The sequence below is a fragment of the Semicossyphus pulcher genome, unplaced genomic scaffold (assembly GCF_022749685.1).
Source record: "Semicossyphus pulcher isolate SPU_LCO1_2020_fin unplaced genomic scaffold, fSemPul1.0.p SCAF_1, whole genome shotgun sequence".
NCBI lineage: Eukaryota > Metazoa > Chordata > Actinopteri > Labriformes > Labridae > Semicossyphus > Semicossyphus pulcher.
In genome coordinates, this window is record NW_027211603.1 from 30,915,901 (window position 1) to 30,936,108 (window position 20,208).

At 41.4% G+C, this 20,208-nt stretch overlaps 1 protein-coding gene across 3 annotated transcripts in view; it reads right to left on the bottom strand.

The window, feature by feature from the left end:
- Positions 1-20,208, bottom strand: part of cdh8 (cadherin 8) — a 104,274-nt gene that overhangs the window by 29,950 nt on the left and 54,116 nt on the right. For all 3 annotated transcript variants that reach the window (XM_069674278.1, XM_069674197.1, XM_069674350.1), the window contains exons 3-5: positions 11,039-11,158; positions 2,320-2,487; positions 1,876-2,063 (exon numbers count right to left, since the gene is read on the bottom strand). In XM_069674278.1, coding sequence (XP_069530379.1) covers positions 1,876-2,063; positions 2,320-2,487; positions 11,039-11,158 — 476 coding nt within the window. The remainder of the gene's footprint in view (positions 1-1,875; positions 2,064-2,319; positions 2,488-11,038; positions 11,159-20,208) is intronic.

Genomic DNA, 20,208 nt, shown 5'->3' on the forward strand with positions numbered 1-20,208 from the left:
TCCCAGCTAGCAGGGAACGTTCCCATAACATTGTCTAACGTTACCTACAAGTTCTAATTACGTTTGAAAGAAAACCGTGTAATCTAATATTCAAAGAAACGTTTTAAGCCCAGTTCAGATCAATGATTCGAAACGCAACAAAAGAGTTTTAGAATGTTGCAGAGAAACTTGCAGCGGTGTGAACTGGTTAGTTGCAGAGTGTCCTCTCCAAACATTACCAGAACATTGCACGTAACATTCTCAGAACAAAACATTTCTAGCTGGGCAGGCATCTTGATGCAGGAGCGGTTTTTGGGTCAGTGATGATCCAGAGCTTAACCCTGAATGAATCTGAGGTTGTGTGTTGATCAATAAGTATTGAACTATAGGTAATTGCTATATCAATAAACAATTATAATAATTTATTATTATTATCATTTCAAATCCAATGTTAATGTCAAACACATACACTCCCTGACCTTTACACTTGAATGCAATCCCATAAAGCGATCTGAGGAGGATGTTCAGAGAGCTCTTAATTCAGCCGTATGTTTATTGTGGAGGGTGTACTTAGTGGTGGCGTTGTACTACACTGTATTATACTCGAATGTGTTTGTATATTGTTTCTGCATCATGTTTGTTAGTGGACTTTTCAAGACATTAGAAAGACATCCGAGTATAATGCAGTCCAGTTAAACACCACTTAAACTGCACAGTGAGTGTGTATGAAACTAATTAATACAAAGCTGGATTTTAAACAACGCAGGAGAAAACCATCCTGCCCCGTAGTGAGACTGAACTGCCAATATATTTCAGTGAACTTAAATGAACTTTCCACATCTTGGTTTGGTTTAATAACCAGCTTGTATATTCATGTAGACTCACAATGTGCATACACACAAAAGGCACACTGGCCACAGGAGAGTAAGTGAGCCAACAGCTGCATGAGTGTAAGTGTTCATGCATAAAAACTAGTTATTGATTTTATAGTTGTAGTTATTTCATGCAATATAAGTAAATACAAAATGCATGTGACTTGAAGGTAAAAGGTTAAAAACCTTTTTTTTTACGTCTTGTCCTGGAACTCGTTCCGGGTTTTTCGTTTAGCTGTGGTGGAGTTCAGGGACGGACTGTGTGCAATCCAGTGTGAGCACATGCTCCCTTCTGCAGATATGTCAGACATTTATCGAAGGACATAAGTGATGTCTGAAGCTTAAGTGGAAGTGAATGTACCTAAAGGACCTCTTTTGATGACAAGCAGACGGCGAGGTATTTTGTAATAACTATGAGACGTACTTTTGTTAAATGTTTATGCTGGGATGTTTTTATTTGTGTAAATGCTATGCACTTTATCATTTATTGATGCACTTTTAACTGTTTTTGTGTTAAACTAGCATGTCTGTGTTGTCATGACGAGCGTTACAATGTTTAAGCAGTTTGTGCAAAGGTGTGGGTTTTGTTTCAACATGTGGGGGACATATAGTAAGTACAAATTAACATTACTCGAAAATGGTCGGAGCTTTTCTATTTAAGTGTCCAACTGTAATTTAAGACGTCAGGGAAAGACAAAACCTGGTCATTTTATCATGAAGCCTGGTGTAGCTCTGTATGACTGTCTGGTTTATCAGTGGAGTTAACTACACTGCAGTCTGCAGTAGTCTAACAGTGACAGACCGAGCGGCATCTGTCAAGTCTTCTGCAGGTTGAAACTGCACGGATTATATATTTTAGTTTTTAGACAAAATGATTACTAGGGACGTTTAGATAATTAGTAGGGACATGTTCATACTGTCCTTAAGTCCATGTCCCCTGATTTGTTTGACCATCATTCTGTCAAGCATCTGGCATGAGGAGTTATATTGAGCCATTTCAGCTAGCTTCAACAGTATGTCTTACCCTTTTCAGTCGAAGGATTCCTTCTTGTGTCTGCGAGTCCGTAACTATCTCAAACATGCCCTGTTCGTCTCCCTCCACGATGCTGTATGTGGACTTGGAGTTGTCGCCGACGTCTCTGTCGTTTGCTTTTACCTTGCCGCCCATTTTCCCAATCGGCAGGTCTTCAGGGATCACAAACTCGTACAAACCTGAGGAGGAACAGATAGACCTCTTTGATTTCTTGTAGTGTTGATCAAATCAAACAGCATATTACAGTCCTGCATCATCGTTAGGCATCACAGCAGTTAGAGGGATTTGTTTCTGAGGAGCTCTTTGATGAAATTTGCAAGATAACATTTATTTTCCCAATTAGGACCAATCAGAGAAACAGTCATTTCGAGCAGGGCTAATTTGTCCCTGCTCTTAATTTGATTTGGGATGTTTTCATGTGGCGAAGTGACTCACTTTTAGAGAACTTTGGTGGATTGTCGTTGATGTCCGTTAGCGTGACCGTGACAGTTGTAGTTCCGGACAGGCCGCCCATGTGACCTCCCATGTCCTTCGCCTGAATGACCACCAGGTACTCCTCCCTCATCTCCCGGTCCATCCCGTGGAGGGCAACTTTTATGGTCGCTGGAGGTGGAAACAGTTCATAACACATTAATGCAATTAACAACATGACTGATATACTCACTGCACATCGCTTTAATGATGCACGTGCGAGTATGCACGAGCAACCCTGAACGAGGCGTACCGTAACCTTCAAGTCCACCTTACTCCCCGCTCTGTAACGTGCATTATTTCAAACGCTGACTGTAGAAGGCAGGCGGATATTTAGACTTTCCTGCAGGTTTATTCTCTGCTCATTCTGTGTGAGCGCGGCGAGGTGGCCGTGCCTGAGCCAGCCCCAGCTCTGAGAATCAGCTGTGTTTGTTTTTGAATGTGTTGCTCCGCCGTCTGCAGTCATTTGTATTCTGATTGAGTGTGAATTATGCTGTCTGTCTTGTATAATCTTGAATATTGTATGCAGAATGGACCTTATTGACTCTGCCACGGCGCTGAATATAAAAAGGGCTCAGCACAGGCATATACGGATAATCCACTCAGGAAACAGAGGCCCGCAGGATCATCAAATGAATATAAAACCCCTCATAAAAGCCAGGCTTTGGCATGACACCCTGCCTTGGTCCTGAGCCGCCTCAGACAATGAGAATATGCTCGGCTATGATGAAAAATGTGGGAGGGGTTAGGATGTTGTCTGTGCCTGCATTTTCTTTCCTTCAGACAGATTTTCCTTTGAGATGCAGCTCGATTTCAGGGTCAGTTCTGCTTTTGGAGGTCACACGCAGCATTGATGATCTAAACAGATAGGGGATGTGAGGGAGGAAAGTTGGATGTTTTAAGCAAAAAATGCTTCCTCACCTCGTCAGCAAGACTGCATTTAAGGAGGGAGCTATAAGCTTATTGTTTGGATAATGTAATATGTAGGTATATAACCAAACACCTCAGCTTTTTTATGTTGTGTCATTTAGTGTGGGACATTACATGCTGCTATTACCATCACTCCCTAAGCTCAATAAATAAATACATTTTTAATGTCAGGCTGCACGGTGGGGCAGTGGTTAGCCTCACAGCTGTTTCAAATCCCAGTTTGGACAAAAGGGGCCTTTCTGTGTGGAGTTTGCATGTTCTCCTCCAGGTACTCCGGCTTCCTCCCAGGAAAAGTTGAGGTAAACTATTTGATTTGCCACAAACAGGACTTTTACAGTATATTAGATTACATGATACATATGTAAAATACCATATAGCACTGTGTTTCCATTAAATAACTGCATATTTCATGTGTTATTTGGCCTTTGCATGATTAAGTTTAAATCACTTACTGATGTTTTCTGAACTTTCTGTCAGGCCTCCGTTTAATCCTCATTACCAGAAATCTAAATACACTTTGGTGAAAAGGTGCACTCCAACCAATCATCAAACATTTTAATTTGACTTGTCGTACTACTTCTTCTTCTACCAATAATAATAATAATCAAAATAATGACATGTTACATTTGACCAAATTCTATTTCTGTTGTATGTATTTTAAGTTAAACATGTAGGTGAAGTCATTTTATTAAAGGTTAAACAAGCACACGTTTGCTCAGCCGTTAGAGGCCTGGGCCGTCTTAAAGCCCAAAGGCAACATTCAGACTTTTCATCATTTTTTCAGAGGACGTTCAATTACAAGATGTCCAATTTGGATGCACAAATTATCTTTGAATGTTACACACATAAATAGATGCTGGACCACAGGCGAGACGTTAGGAATTCAGTTAATAAGTGATCCCACAACACACTGACCCATTTGATTCAAAAACAATGATACATGAATGCCCTACTTTAAGTGTTGTGTCAAAAAGGCAATTAAGTGTTTATACGAGTATATTTTTATTTTACTCATCATACTGCTGCTTCTCATTCTGACGGTAATTATAGTATTCATAATAATGTACACTTATTAAATTCGAGGTGAAATGAAAAATGTAATTTTGATCCTTTTAGATCACTACCCGGTAATATTGTGCATCTATTTGAAAATACAGGCCCAAAAAAATACAGAAAATCCATTTCTTCGTATTATTATATCGAAATCCAATCATTTTTTCTTCCGGTAAAACTAAATTTTACGCGTGCTTACGTAAGTTAGCGATAAACAATTTCAACCAATCAATCTGCAACATATAGCCGCAGAGCACCAAGAACGCTCGGTCAGTTAGCTAGCTACTGCGCTGTAGAGAACGTCTGTCTACGCCCACTTCTCAACGATCAAATCAAATCCCTCTAATGATACGTCCCGCCTGCACATCCTGTTTCACTCAGAAATACGTCACGATACGGAAGCTAGATACTCTCGAAATGCTGTTTCAGCTCGACTTTAAAGAAATAGTAGATTTCAGGGACTCTTTAGTGTCTAGTTTAATGTTTTGTAAGCACACTGAAGATGAGCAAGGAGACATGGAATATTATTTATTCAGGTTTTCAAAATAAGACGATATATTCCACATACAGTACAGGGTGTTTTATTCTGTCAGAATAAAAGGACGGAGGAAGGAAACATGTAAGTATGCAAAGAAGATATTGATGATCGTTTTAAACCGTGCACATGCTTGCAACTTTTCTCCTTCTCATTCGCATGTGTGCTCTGATTATAGAAACTATAAAACTTATTTGGTGGCTTGCTCTGTTTATATTCTATTGGGTTTAGTCTGAGAGTATCAACAAGGTGAGCCCACCTCTCCTCGAGTCACGCAAACAAATGAATCCATAAATAAAAAAGAGCAACACAAACAAGCCGCTCGTACTTCCTCTTCCGCGCACACACACAAACACGCTTCAGTCATCCAGCGAGGAGCAACACTCATCTCTGTTGATCATCGTTAATTATTCAAATTAATTCCTAATCACTGAAAAGGGAGGATAGACAAACACTCATTTCCATAGATATTTGCTTCAACTTTTTTTTCACCGACCATTAACCAAGTGATGAATTGGGGCACGGTGTTTATTTATTTATTGGATGCTTTTCATTTCCAATGTGGCGTTGTAAGTGTCAAACGCATTCTAATGGTTGTTTTCCCCTTACCTTTTATTTTTCATTAACATTCATTAAAACATCTGGCTCACTTGAATGAGCCATCTGCATGTGCTCTGCAATCACACAAAGCATGAATGCTAATCCTTAAATTGTCCGTTCAGTGCGTTTTCTAAAGCCATGTCTCGCCTGCGGATGCTTCGTGACGCCTGTAGCAGCGAGGACGACACATTTCTATGTGTCCAACTTCCTGTTCGTCCTAATTATGTACATACATTTGGAGAGTCCCTTTCTGGAAGCTTGTTTATTGTGTTGCTGTTTTCCCAAATTGTGAGCAGCAGATTTCCATCTCATTTCTTATTAATGTAATTTCACCATTATTTAATCATATTGCTTACAGACACATGTTAAAAAGTCGGCTGCAAAAGCAATTAAAGATCCAATCTGGAATCTGTTTGGAGATAACTTTATGCATGATGACGCTGCTGAAGAGTCCGCCTTGTGAAGGGAAGAACTAATTATGACTGTCATTATTATTTCGAATTCATAACGCATTGATGCTACGCGGCTGCATATGAGTACTGGCCCATTTAGCATTTAGGACGACCAATCAGCTGATGGGAACACGCGACTCTGCGATGCCCGGCTCTGCTCTTATGAGTTCTTTTATTTGTGATTCTTGTAATGAGTTTCCTGCATCACATTGTTGAGCCATACAAAATGTCCCTGAAAACACGATGACCTTGCTAAACCAGGACAATCATTGATGTTTCCCACTGATACTGTTGTCCTCACCCACCTACATGCTTAGCCTACACGTCCTGCTGCGAAAGGCTGCACGTGGATCTTATTCAGTATAACACCAGGGTGGGTGTTTATTATGAAGATTGTCATCACAGGCGAGCTTTAGAGTGTGTGTGTAATACTTCCCATTTATGATGTCTTTAACTGTTGTCTGACAAGCAGGATGAAGACGTCTGTGAGAGAATCATGTTCTGAGAATATCTCCCTTTAATGGCCATGGCAGTCATAAACGCTGTATTCATTAAACATGGTGTACCATTTTATTCTAGTCCTTATTCATACACTACTGCAGTGGAGACTGCTTTCACTATGATTTTACATTTAAGCATGATATTTTCATTATAATTCCACAGCATGTTTCTGATTTATATAACACCTTGTTTTCCAAATCATTTTCCAGCTTTGGTTATTTTCATAAAGTTTATCTGTGAGGTCAGAAAGACGTTTTCAGCCATTTTGTGTTACATGCGTTTCTTCTCCAGAAAGGCTTTTACTATTAAGTGAGAGACATATTGGTCAGGTTTATTAAAGTGATAATCTTGAAGATTTTCATGTGAATAAATGTTATTTATTATTTATAATTTATTATTTATAATGTTGTTAAGTCACTATCTATCGCCCAATGAGGTAACACAATGGTGATTGAGCCTATGGCCCACTGATGAAAGCCTTTGCATCTGCAGTATTACGGACTGGCTGTCTGTGGCGACTTTCACGGGAAGAAATCACAAGCGGTGCCCAGTTAGTGACGTGTTTTCCATCACCCAGCAGTGGTTGGTCTGCCAGAGAAGGTAGGTGGAGCTAAGCGGCTGCTTTTCCGCTCTCTGCAAGTGTTAACACTGCAAAACACTGCAGGTAAAAACAATTACGCATGAAAAAATAATTGAACAGACATAATTGCAAAGTATGGATTCAGTTATAAATATATGTATTAAAGTATGAATACTATAATTATATACGAGAGTAGCTAAGCATAAATTCTGATGATCATAAAATATGTTTAAATATAACTTGTGTGGTTAGAAATGATGAATTAAGTGAGAAAAACAGAACAATGTATCTGCAGTTTTTTCCCTCTTGTAGATTGATTAGATAATAATACCATATCCTGGTGTTTAGAATGACCCTCTCTGAGGCTATTGCATTGCATAAAAGATCCATTTATTATCCGATTTTACGTTGTTTATAGAGATTATTTGCAAGAAAAAAGAAAAAAAGGAATGACACTACAGCAATTCTAGTAGTTGAAGAGTTCCAGTAGTTTAGGTGTTACCACATCAACATGTTGTTCTAACCACATGGCTGCGTTATTTCATGTTTTACATCAAGCAAAACACTCATTCGAGCTGTAGTGCCCCCAGTGCTACACATTTTGCCCCAGCGTTCTGTTGATGTTGTGAAACATAAGAGTGCAGCTGGAGAGGGAAGGAGCAGAGAGAGGCAGCGAGCCTGGGAGTCTGAGCTAACAGCAGCCTCACGCTGCGATAATCTACAAGCGTTTCCAAAAACAGATGGGCTGAGTTACCTGCAGTCCTGTTGTTGTTGCACAACTTTTCAAGCAATAACCAACATTGTCAGCTCCCTTTTAGCGTGCATTTGCTAATATGCTCCCTTTTGGGCTTGCTGAGAAGAGGTGAGGTTACATAATAACGTAGACATTTACAAAGTGGTGAAAAACACACTTGTCAACGTGGTCCTCTGATAAGTGCTTGTTTTTTCCCCCCCTTATTTGTTTCCTTTCAGTGAATGTTAGCATGTGTAGCCGAGTGCACAGGGTAAGATTACCTCAGATGGGACAGCAGGTGTTTTAGCTGTTGAATGTCCACCTGCTGGAACCTGCACAACCTGAGGCACCTGTTTGTGCTTCACACCTACATTAAAAAGCCACCTTCTCACTCACTGCCAACACTTCTCTCGTTTTCATTTCATTTAAATCCACATATTGTCAGCACGGAGAGCGCGATAAATACTACTCCAATGTTTAAGAATTATAACCAATTGAATCTAAACCCTGCATGGCAGATACTGCAGTAAGGATGACCCTCCGTCTGTCTGCATACAGACGAGCGACTGTATGCATACAGCAGAATGCTCATGCATATTCATGTAATCAGGATCCGGATGTCTTGTTGATGCTTCATCTCGTGTTTGGATGTCACATGTCGACCATGTAGTCTAGACATCAGAGCCAAAATGCAAACTGATTTAAATATTCAAACATGTTTATGCTGTTTGCCGTCATTTTAGGCGGGCTACAGGTTTTCACTTGTAAATGAGCTATCCTTCCTTTACAGGCAGCCATTGGTTTCCCTTCAATTCAATGTAGTGTAACATTAAACATGCACTGAAAGGAACAGAAAGGTATACAATAAGTTCTAAAGGTCAGTTTGACAGAATCAAACTGGGAATAAGATTACAAATTAGACAGGTTACCAGGTTTTCTTGCTTCTGTACTCTTCTTGAGTAATTATTATGACAACGTTACACTCATTGGGGAATTCACAAAGAATGAATTGCGGCCGCTGATAGTACCATAAATTGCGCATCATTTGCCCCCGCTATCTGCTCCGTCTCTAGGTCCCATTCACAAAGCAAATTGCACTGATGATATTCAAACGCAAACACGCCCATAAGGTTTCACAGATCCGTGCAGTTTGCTCTCGTTTTTTGTCCGATTGTGAAGAGGAGCTGTCTGCACCTCCGCTCTCTGCTGCGCTCTCAGGCATCAGTTGAGCGCACACTGACAGATCTCAACTCCATGATGAGTAGGGAGAGGAGGAGGCAGCTCTTTAACAGTTTATTGTAAAGTCCAGACTCGACAGGTGTTTACTAGTTTAACTGTTTAACGCAGCTTCATTTTATAAACGAGCAGCTCGTCCACGTAATAATCCCCGTCCTGCGTAACGGCTCCACACATGTGGACAAAGTGTGCCTGTGTGCCGGGGTTGAGCCTCATACAGCCTTGGACTGATTGGTTGATTATAATAATAATGAGAACATATCATTTACATACTGCTTTAACAGAAAAATAAATCTTTTGATCACATAAACGGTGGAAGTTGTCATGATCACTGAAAACTCAGAGTGTGACAGCCCTTATAATACTGCGCTGCACTTACCACCAGCTCTCTGCAGCAGTAATATTTTCACTCTAACTGTGCGGTGCTGTTCGCGCTGCTGTTTGTGAATTAGGTGCTTTTTGCCACTAGGCTCCTTTACATAGTAAGGGGCTAAATTTGCTCTGACTGTCTGCATAATGACTCATTTAAATACACGCAGACAGCACCGGAGCACAGAGACGCTGTTTGCTCTTCAGCGCACTTTAGTGTACATTCAACCTTCTGCGTGTGCTTCGAGAATGAGTCTTATTGTGTCATTTGCACAGGTTTAGCAGGCGCAAAAGCTGCGCAATCCTTGATTGAATTCCCCCTTTTCTTTTTCAGATTATTTTTTTTATTGTTTTTTGCCTTATTATAAAGGACAGCTAGGGAGAGACAGAATATGTGGGGAGTATAGAGTAGGGGATGACTTGCACCGAATGGTCATGAATCAGGAGTTGGCCCTACAACCAGTGCCTCCAGGATTGCAGCCTCTGTATATGGGGCGCCTGCTCCACCAACAACCTTATACTTTATACTTTATATAAATAAATGTGTGTTTTCTTCTCCTTAGATTTTCAAAATAGGATCCTAACTTGAATTTCAATGTGAGGGGAATTATCGCTTATGTGTATTTGCGTCATTGTGCATCATCACCATTCTAACATCACGACTGATTTCAACCTGAATTGATGGGACACTGAAACATATAAAAGTCACGCACGATAGATTTTGAAAAGAATGTAAAAGAAGAGGGAAACTTGAGATGCATCTGGTGATATGATGTCCTTTTACCAAACAGGGAGAGCATGGATGAAAGCGAACCGAACAACACTTGTACGATGTTGAGGCAGAATCAGAGCAGCGAGACCCTCCCAATATTGTTCAATATTTTCAGTTGAAAAAACTTTTTTCTTTGATGTCAGAATTATTGAAGTCTAGGGTTCTCTCAAATATTACATGAGGTCCAGTGAGCTTTGCACAGTCGGTATAAACGTCCTACAGAGGGCCTTTTGACTTTCATACTGTGAGAACATTTCAGAGCCTGAACTTTATCACTTGTATGTCAGTAAATACGTTAAATCTGTACGTCTACTTCTACCACAGTTATGTTTTACACAAGTATCTGTAACTGTACTTGAATAAAAAATGTATCAACTTTGGACATACTTACCTAAAGATGTCTCACTTCTTGACCTGGGCTGACTTTGTAAGCTCATTTATCTACGTTGCAGCAGGTGATGAAAGGGGACGGGTGTTTGAATACTAAAAGGTTCTGGCCTGATGTTCCTCTTCCTGTCTTTAAGTCAAAGACTGTCGAAGTAATCCTTTGATGTAATCTCTGACTCACTGTAAAGCCTAATTCCTCCCTTTTTGTCCCATTATGGGCGTGGCATTCATTCATTACACTTTGGAATACATTATGCTCTCCGTTGGTGAGAAACAGACAAAGGATTTGCTCACTGTATTAATGGCGCCTATTAAATTTAATGAAGCGACGCTTCGACCTCCCCGAGATCTTCGTCAGGCTTTGTCACACAAACAATGAATAACAGCACAAAGAGCTTTTCCTGTCCTGCTTTTGTGTCCTCATTTTAAAGTGATCACACTGGATCTCAGTATTACCATGCGTTCAGTGTGTAGTGTAGTCGACATACGTGTGGCTTAACATCCAAAACACTAACAAGCACAGATCTGCACTTACCAGAGTTGGGGTCTATGGAGAAATACGGTTGTCCTTCCAGTATGCTGTAGACTAGCTTGGCACTGTTCCCGTACACTGGATCATCAGCATCCGTAGCCGTTACCCGGGTGACGGGGGTACCTGTGGGGCAGACAGACAGAGTCATGAACTCCAACTCTATGGGCAATCATCTCTGCATCACTGTGAGCTGAGATCTGGAAGTGCTGAGCCAATCAGGAGGAGACGATTCAGCCCACTGTGGGGTTGATTTGTTCAAAAATCCCGTCTCATCCGTAACAGACAGGCTTGATATTTGCAACACTTCAGCATGAAACATCAGCACTTACATGACATCTGAGCTTTTTTTTACACTTATATTTTCAGTGTAGTACCAAAGAAGAGTGTGGAAATGATTGCGATGGTTGGGTAGCTCTACCTTGTGGTTCACTGGATAGAAATCATGGACCCTTTCTATGGAACCACCCCTCGACCTACTATTTCAAAATAATATGCAATTGTTTAACTGGTAAAACGCATTTAAAAAATGAAATGGTGTGCGTTTAAAAGTGAATACAAGGATCATAAAATATGCAGAACATTTTTAAAACCCTTCCTTAATCAGAAGTGGAAAAAAGTACCCACCCTTACTCCTTTTTACCCCCACCATCAATATTTTATACAGTCCCAAACCATAATGAAATGTAAATACATTTATGAGCATAATTTAAAAGCATGCTTACCCTCCAACAGACTGCATCTTGTATTGTGACCCCCCTCCCAATGCCCGTAATCCATCTTCCAGTTGTGTGTGTACAGTGCTGCCGTCAAAGTGTCAATTACTTGCGGCAAATGCGACATGACTTCAGATGAAATATGGTATAATGGTCGTTTGGCCTAAATGGACAAACCAGTCGTGTCAGTGTTGATTAGCATTTAGCTTCTCGTCATGCTAGCTTCTGCTGGATACGTTAGCGAGTGTGCAAATCGACATGGCAGTGATGGATGTGTCTCATACTTATACCGCAGCACAGACAGTAATGGTACTTTCTTATCCATGCTTTCCACCACTACTGCTCTCTAAGAGCTGCACAAAGTTTGTTGTGTTGCCTAAAAGCTCTCTGCTGAAGGTCAGAAGATGATCAAATATGTCATGAGTGTTTCACTTACAGTAAATGTCTACTTCTTCTAACTCACAAAGAAACACTTTTCCTTCCGAGGAGTTTGTCCAATTAAAAGTTTAACGTCTTTAATGCAACTGTTAGCTTGCCTGAATACATGTTTGTATTCTTAAATTGCTAATCAGATATCTCGGTTCCTTTAACACTGGAGCAATTAGCCATTACCTTCACCCCAACAATACTCAATGTAGCAGAAATGAGGTTCTTTATTAAACCAGCTCGATGAGGTTTACACAAAGTGTACGCAAGGACTCTCTTCAATACACCAACTCAAAGCTAAACGCTCAAGGCGAATCACAGAATAGATTACTTACAATTCAATCCAACGTTCACAGCTCTATTATACGGTATCAGGGAGAAAAATGCTCTGAAAAAACAGTATATAAAGAGACTATTAACGCAATTAAACTCATCCATTTTAATTCACAGTGACCTAGCTTCTCATCAGTCTCAGTGTGACAGAGTGTGTGTGTGTGTGTGTGTGTGTGTGAGGGGAAGAAGGAGAGAAGAGAGGCTGACGTGCTGACAGTGAGCAACACGCTGGCAGGAAGCTACAGATGGTATGGTAATTGTCTCTGTGAAAGATGTTTAGAGGTGTTCTGACAACAAAGAGAGCTGTCCCTGGTCGCAGACGGCACAGGTCCTGCCACAGACATCTGAGCGTGTCCTCTGCAGACGGAAAGGGCTTGTAGGAAAGACCTGCGGCTGGAGTGAGTTCTGCCTTGGACGATTCGATCATTAATTAAAACCCACAAATCAGACATCGGTGTTCGGTTGGCGTATCGTCTTTTTGACCTGCTGAACAATGCTGATGAATCTGAACCGCAAAAACAAAAACTCTCAAAGCTCCTAACCAAACTATTCTCGTATAACCACTGCAGAACAGAAAAGGCCTTTCTTCAAGCACTGCACCTTTTCAGATCTTCCTCCTCTTTATGACGTTAGCTCGGCGTGTCAGCCATTGATTAATAGTCGCCGCCGTGTCTGTGGTCTTGTAACAGCAAAACAAAGCAAAAGCCACCTTTGCACTCTAACTGAAGTAGCAGTTTCACTGTTGCAACCCAATTATTTCACAGTGAGAGAGCCTCAAGTGCTCCTCTGGGACCGAGGTGCTCTAGTAATTCATAGTCTTATGATGACCCACGCTGTTGTGTTGCCAAAGCTTAACTTGTAAATTCCATAGCGCTTGTTACACCCCGTGCCTTTTTGCAGTGCTTAGATCACAGCAGATCAATGAGCTCGCTTGCTTTCTGTGTTTCTGCTCGCTGCGATAGCAACGGCAAAGAAAAAACTGCATGTTGTAAGTTGATGTCAGCTGCTGATAGAGTTGGAGTTTCCTCCTCCCCTGAGCTACCACTCAATCACATAGTCTTAATTTACCTGAAATAAAAGGTTAACATGATCTAATTATAACCTACACCACCTCTCACCATCAGCTGTGTGTGTTGTAGAAAATCTTATAATTCTTTCTATCCACACACGATGCCACCTCATCTGCTGTAATCCATGTGGACTGCACAGTTCAGAACTAAAAACGTGGCATTATGTGCAAACGTCCCACATACATGTCAGATAAGTCAGTTAAATATGAAGTTAAACGGTTGACAGAATGTATGGAAATATGATTATTATATCTGAGAGATGTGTGCAACAAACCAAATTGGTGCGCTCATGCAGCAACGCTGGGAAGCAAATTATATCCTGTGTGCCATAGGTGTTTGCCAATTGTCAAATGAATAAAAATGAGAGACAGCTCAGGAAATTGCACCTCCTTTTTTCAGAGATACAGCGCCTTATCTGCCTTAAAGTTAAATTACTACTACTAGAGAGAGAGGAGGCAGCCATCTACACACCCCTAATTATGAAAAGTACGTTGGCACTCCTAAAAGGTGTCTGACTGTTGCAAACAGGCTTTTTAAATTCAGTTACACTATGGATTGAAGAGGGGGAAGTGAAGGGCAGGGAAAAATCTTCATAAAAACAGTGGAAGCGCTGAAGCATGAAATAGCTCCCTCTTTCTTTCCCTCCCACAGGGGTAAAATGCTCCTCACCACCCCTGATAAAAAAATGAGGGATTAGGAAAGCCAGTGTTTTGGTCCTGTTTCAAATCAGTGCAGATTAGCTCGTCCTTCCCCTTGATAATGCACAGAAATTTCAGGGACACTGCAGAAACGGATGCAGCAGCAGGCCAGGGAATGTGCGCAGAAATTCGATTGTGGGAGGAATATTGTCTCGGGCTTTTATTTGAAGCCGGTAGCATTGTGGCGATTACAATAATAGCAACACAACACCTTCAAACTTCCAGGGATGAAAAGCTGAATGGTTGCTAAAAACAAATACAGTGCAGGGAGGAATTAGGTATGAGAAATCCTGCAAGGGAAAATGGAAAATGTTCACCAGCAATGCCAGCAGTGTCCTGTGCAATCTCCTGCTTCTTTTACCTGAGTGTACCTACACGCTATTCTTGGTCAGACCTGTTAGAGATGTGCAATCATGCTATTTGCTGTCTAAATGGATTAGTCTCACTTTTCTCCCGCTGTCTAGCAGATGCCCAGACACTAAACGATTGCGTATAACCTTTTCCTGGGAAAGCAAATGTCCCTCTGTTGGTTTGGGCAGTAGCCCACAGAGTGACACGCATTAAGCATGCATGAAAATACAGCCTGCGTTTATGCTTGTTTTCCCACGCTGAGTGTAATCTCATTAATCATGTCCTGAAGTTCACAGGATTTAATACCACACTAATAATTTAAACACACAGCATTCTAAAAGACGCCATTACTGTACACGAGGCATTTATGTCAAATTTACAGCTGTTGTTTTTTCTTATTTGAAAGGCCCGTGGCTTCTGAAGGGGTCCCCGAATAAAGACATGGGGGTCTAGACTTCTTGATTTATCAAGCGGCAGAAATAATAGGGCACCCACTTCCTATTTACTCTGTACGCTGGCTCAGTGATGGCAAATCAATAGGAATCTTCCTTGAACCACAGAGGGGATAAATTGGGGGATGCGGCCCGATGTGACACACCACGGCTGTGGAAGGACATTGCAGCTTATTTCTGTAGCGCATTATCCCACAGCACAGCTTCGCCTCCACAGTCTGCTTATTTCCTTGGATGTATTGCAAGAATAATCAAACAGAGGAAGGTCATAAAGATGTAGCTTTGAGCCATCACAAGATGCTCATTTGCAGACACTTACTGTACCCGGCAGGGTGGCAGGGAGGGAAATGATCTGAAAATTAAACGGAAGAGTTGTCTACAGCTGTAGCCACAAAAAAAGGGGGTTTGGGGACTTGTCAGCAGTATTTCCGCCGGCTACAAGCAAAAATATGGAGATTCAGGGAATACTTACACATGATTAATGTTTAAAATGTTCAAATCTAAGAAGTTAATTTACCTGAAAATGAAACGAAAAGGAGAGATACAGTATTTTCTTGTCTAATTAACACTATTATTGGAAAATGTGTGTGCAGGGCTCCTTCACGTAAAACATCAAACTACCGTACAAAAGATTCGGCATTTTGCACAGTGTAAAATCCTGCACTGAGTTTTCATTCCAATGTTTATATGAACGCAGGGTGTATTTTCCAGCTGATGTAACATGAACATCAGCTGCTATTTTTCCCGTATTTTCCAGAATTCACCCTCAGCATGCTTAGTTCAACTAAGCAAAGCGCACCACAGGGAAGCACTTTCAGCTCGAGTACCATCATACCTATAATCATTTGAAAAAAATGTGTCATTACAGTTCATTTACTATGGCTGGAAAGCTAGACTTCTCCTCCGTATCCCTCCATCGAACAAGCATGGCAGCTGTGTAACATCTCAGCTCTGCTCGGCTCGGACCAGCTCAGAGGCATGAAGGGTAGAAGACAGGGGGCATTCATATGTATGCAGGCACTGAGCCATAGAGAAGGGATATCACTGAGGCATGGGGAGAGCTGTGGGCTGCATGAGGCACAGGGCTAACAGTGCCCTGCTGTGAGCCCTACCCGGGTAAAACAATACTGTTTATGTCTGACTGGCTTAACGCTGCAGGGGTTGAAAGAGAGAGGCAGAAACACACTGGAAATATGAGGAGGGGCAGAGGGGCATTCGTGTGCATAGCAATACAGACATTTTTAAGGTGTATTACAACAGTAAGGTTTGCACTGAGCCAATAATACGTGTAAAAACATTAAAAAAGGGGCAGTGTTCAGGTTAAAGGTCACACTGGGGGTGAACTGCTCTTTGCTGTTTTTATTATAATTTAATATTTAAATTTGCATGCAATGTTAGCTTGTTAGCAACTTTTATCTCTCTGAAAAATATCGATCCACACTAACTAGTTGCTAAACGATAGCAGCTAATACACTTGCAGTAAGATATAATAGAGAGCCAAATTTACAGTAAAACTCAAGGGTTTTGTACAGAAGTAAAAGCTCATTAAAATGTCATGCCTGTGACTTGCATCATGTCTAAATAATAACAGTGGTGTTTCAAAAACATCTTATGGGCTGATTTAGCTCAGTGCCCCAAATACAGAGGCTGCAGTCCTGGCCCCTTGCTGCATGTCATCCCTCTTTTCTCCCAATATTTCCTGTCTGTCTTTCGCTGTCCCATAAATTGAGGCACAAAATGGCCCAAGAATAATTGTAGAAAAAATTAAGTCTCATATTGTTTATGTAATATTTCAGCTTTTTCTAGCTTCTTTTTAATAGGAACGCGAGACCTTTGCACGCTAAATGCCAGCTCAAAAAATAGAAGTGTCTCAGGGCCAGTCAAGGGGCAAAGAGGCTTATCTCCTGTTATACAGACAGAAAACACCAAGTAAATAGACAGCAGAGATTTAGATAAATAATGTTAAAATGACATGATGTTGGAATATATTGATAAATGACATGTCAATACGCTTTTTTTTCTCTACACAGGAGCTGTAGCTTCTTTTTGTACTCGTAGTATATCAGGCTAATTGCTGTTAAAATCATGACGGTTACATGTCTTACAACAGCTGCTGTAATGGAAATCACTTTTTAGTGGAGACTGCTGAGCCTGTAACTAGCATTATAAAGTGCCATACACTCAGGTTAATTTGTCATTTTACTGGAGAAATATTTTTTCCTGCTCTGAAGGATAATTTAATCACTATCACTAAAGCAGACTTTCCTACTGTGATAAAATAAAAGTAAATGTGAAAAAGAGGTCTGTTGTTTAGCAACTGCAACCTCACAGTTCATCCAGTGGCCAATTAGACAAAGTCAAGTGATAAATGATGTTCACTCACTGTAGCTGTCAATCAGATTTAGACAGTCTGTCTGACGGTCAGTAAATATTTTCTGCTATCAGAACTGTCACTCATACAACAGCGGATGCAAACTAATGTAATGAACCCTCGCATGGTGGAAATGTAATAATGCCTCCCATGGCAATGACTGTTAAATGAGTCCAGCCTTCACTTAGCCAGCGCTCGCCCTCCCTCGCACTTTTCTAGGTCAGAACGATGGTTTGCCAAACTCTTTTTTTCTGAAATGGCTGGTCTCTGGGGCTGGACAGTCCCCTGATAGCGCCATGGCGGTGACAGGAAAGTGATTATGTATTGATCATGATCACATAGACACTGGTGTGGCTCTCTCCCTCTCCTGTCTGTGGGCAGAGAGGATAATAGCTCATGATCAGACAGGGAGACTGACAAGCCATCTCTCCAGGCACTGCCACCAGCACTATTTTTGGACAGTAGCACCTTTTTGATTGAAATGCATGTGCACGGATGGGGACTAACGCAAGAATTAAGAGGCGATTAGCTCTGTGAGGCAGAGTATTGTCAAACACAAAGTGTAGCTGTGCCGTAGTGTAGCAGGCCAAAGCTCTTGATAACACAGAAACGGTTGTAACGAGGTGGAGAAAACAAGCGTGTCGAGGCATCCTTTCATCCATCCATCCATCCCCGGCCGTATATTCTCTCAGAGGAGAAGATGACATACTTGGAGCGTCGCCAGATGATTTTTCTACTGTAGTCGAAGCCAGTTTCAGATTCCTGAGCTGCAGATGGGCGTTTATGGCAACGCTGCAGATGGGCATTAAGGGAAACCCTCAAACAAATAAGCATGCTCATAAACAACTGGCATGTGTAAACTTTTTGTCATTTGCCAAAGCAGCCTCAGACCTCCCAGCCCCTCCATTTGTCTCCATTTCCACCAGCACTCAATCCCAGGCTGCTCTCCTCTGCCGCGTTGTTTCATATTTATATCAGGAGGATGTAAGTATTTCACCTTACAGGGAGCCACAGTAAATAATTGCAAGCAGGAGAAAACATGCTTCCCCTCAGCCCATCAGTCTTTATAACAGGACTAATGCATACTCATGCTAAACTGCTTGTTTCAGCAGGGCCGCAGAACGCAGCTGAGGAACACAGCAAATGAATGAGGAAACACCCTGCGGAGGCTGAAAGGAGCGGGATATACGTTTATTTCAGGCCCCAACACACTTTTCAAACCTGGCGAAATACAACATGGGCCAGAGGAGGGCTAACAACAGGAAGAGAGTATGTGGAAGATAAGATATGGTTGTCAGCATCCTAGAAATTGTTCCCCTGAGCCAATGATGGATAAGGGACGCTGCGCTTGTGAGGAGTAAGGGACCGTCACACTTAAGCACTTACATTGTCATTGTTGTAGTACAATTACTAGACTTTTATGAGACAGAGAGGGAGCCATCACAGGGAAGTTGAGGACAGTGTTTGTGCGCGTACATGACATCCCTATTTCAAGGAGCCGGCCTGTGAGTCTGCCGCCTCGACAAGCCGTATACAGGAACGCCAGGAACAAAATAATTAAGAGGGTCCTTTGTTCCCCGCTGATGGCCGTGACATATGCTGCCATTTTAAAGGGTTGTGTCATTGATTCACTTTAATTAGTTCATAGAAAATGTGTGCAACATCCAGATAGAGTTCAGGCCTGGAAGTGGAGGACGGAAAATTGGGCACTTCACATGTTTAATTGCTCCCAAGGCATTTACAATGGCAAGGTAATAACAAAGAATAAGGCAAAGTCTATTGTCTAATGAACAACTTTATCATGGCTAAATGAACAAAATGTTGCTTAATTTGAGAACTCTGCCACGGGGGCAGGGGTGTTTAATGTGAATTATGCCTCCTCAATTAAAAAAAAGGAAAAAAGTGGAGGAAAAAAAGTCTCAGCATAATGCAAAACTGTGCTGGGAAAGAACTTGTGGTTAAGATTTTTGCCGCACTACATCAGCACTCGCTCTTGAGAGTGGTTTACCAGAGATCAAAGTTATTACTTAATACCAGAACTAAATTACTTATGTATACACTGGTGCCAAAATGCCCTTAACGAGGCGTGCAGCCACCAGAACACAACTCCCAGAGTGTGTGTGTTGATGTACTTCTGTGTGAATGCCAAGCTACTGTACGCCACAGAACAACTGGGATAAGATAATAAATATAGACAGAGATATGACAAAATGGAAACAAGGATTGACTTAAATCTAATAAAAAAGCAACATGTCCTCCCTGCTTAAACTTCATATTTGAGCATTCCTGTTCAAGCTAAACAAGTTAGCAGCAAATGTCCTCCTGCATCAAACCATGGAGCCACATCAATAGGGAGAAACAAAGAAATGTGAGCAAACGTCACTTGAAATCCAGACAAGAGAAACAGACAGCCTTGTGCAGAAGCAAATCTGGTGGTCAGATAGAAAGATACTTATTGCAGTAACTTAACAGAGCAGTTCGCCCCAGTCAAAGCTGGTGTTCTCTGTAATCGATAGAAGTAATAATATTTGAAATTAGCACCATAGCTGTGGAGAAAGCTGTACAAACAGCTTGTGGTTTCGCCCATTTTACATGCCTACAACACCCAGCATGCTTTGCGCCCCTCCCTCTCAAAGGAATGGCCCAGCAAGAGACGCTGGAGTGGAATACTACCGTTTTCAGTGGGTCGTCTAAAAAATCTTCAGGTCTGCAGTCTACATTTCAAACCTGACGATTTTGAACGAGACATGACATCGGGG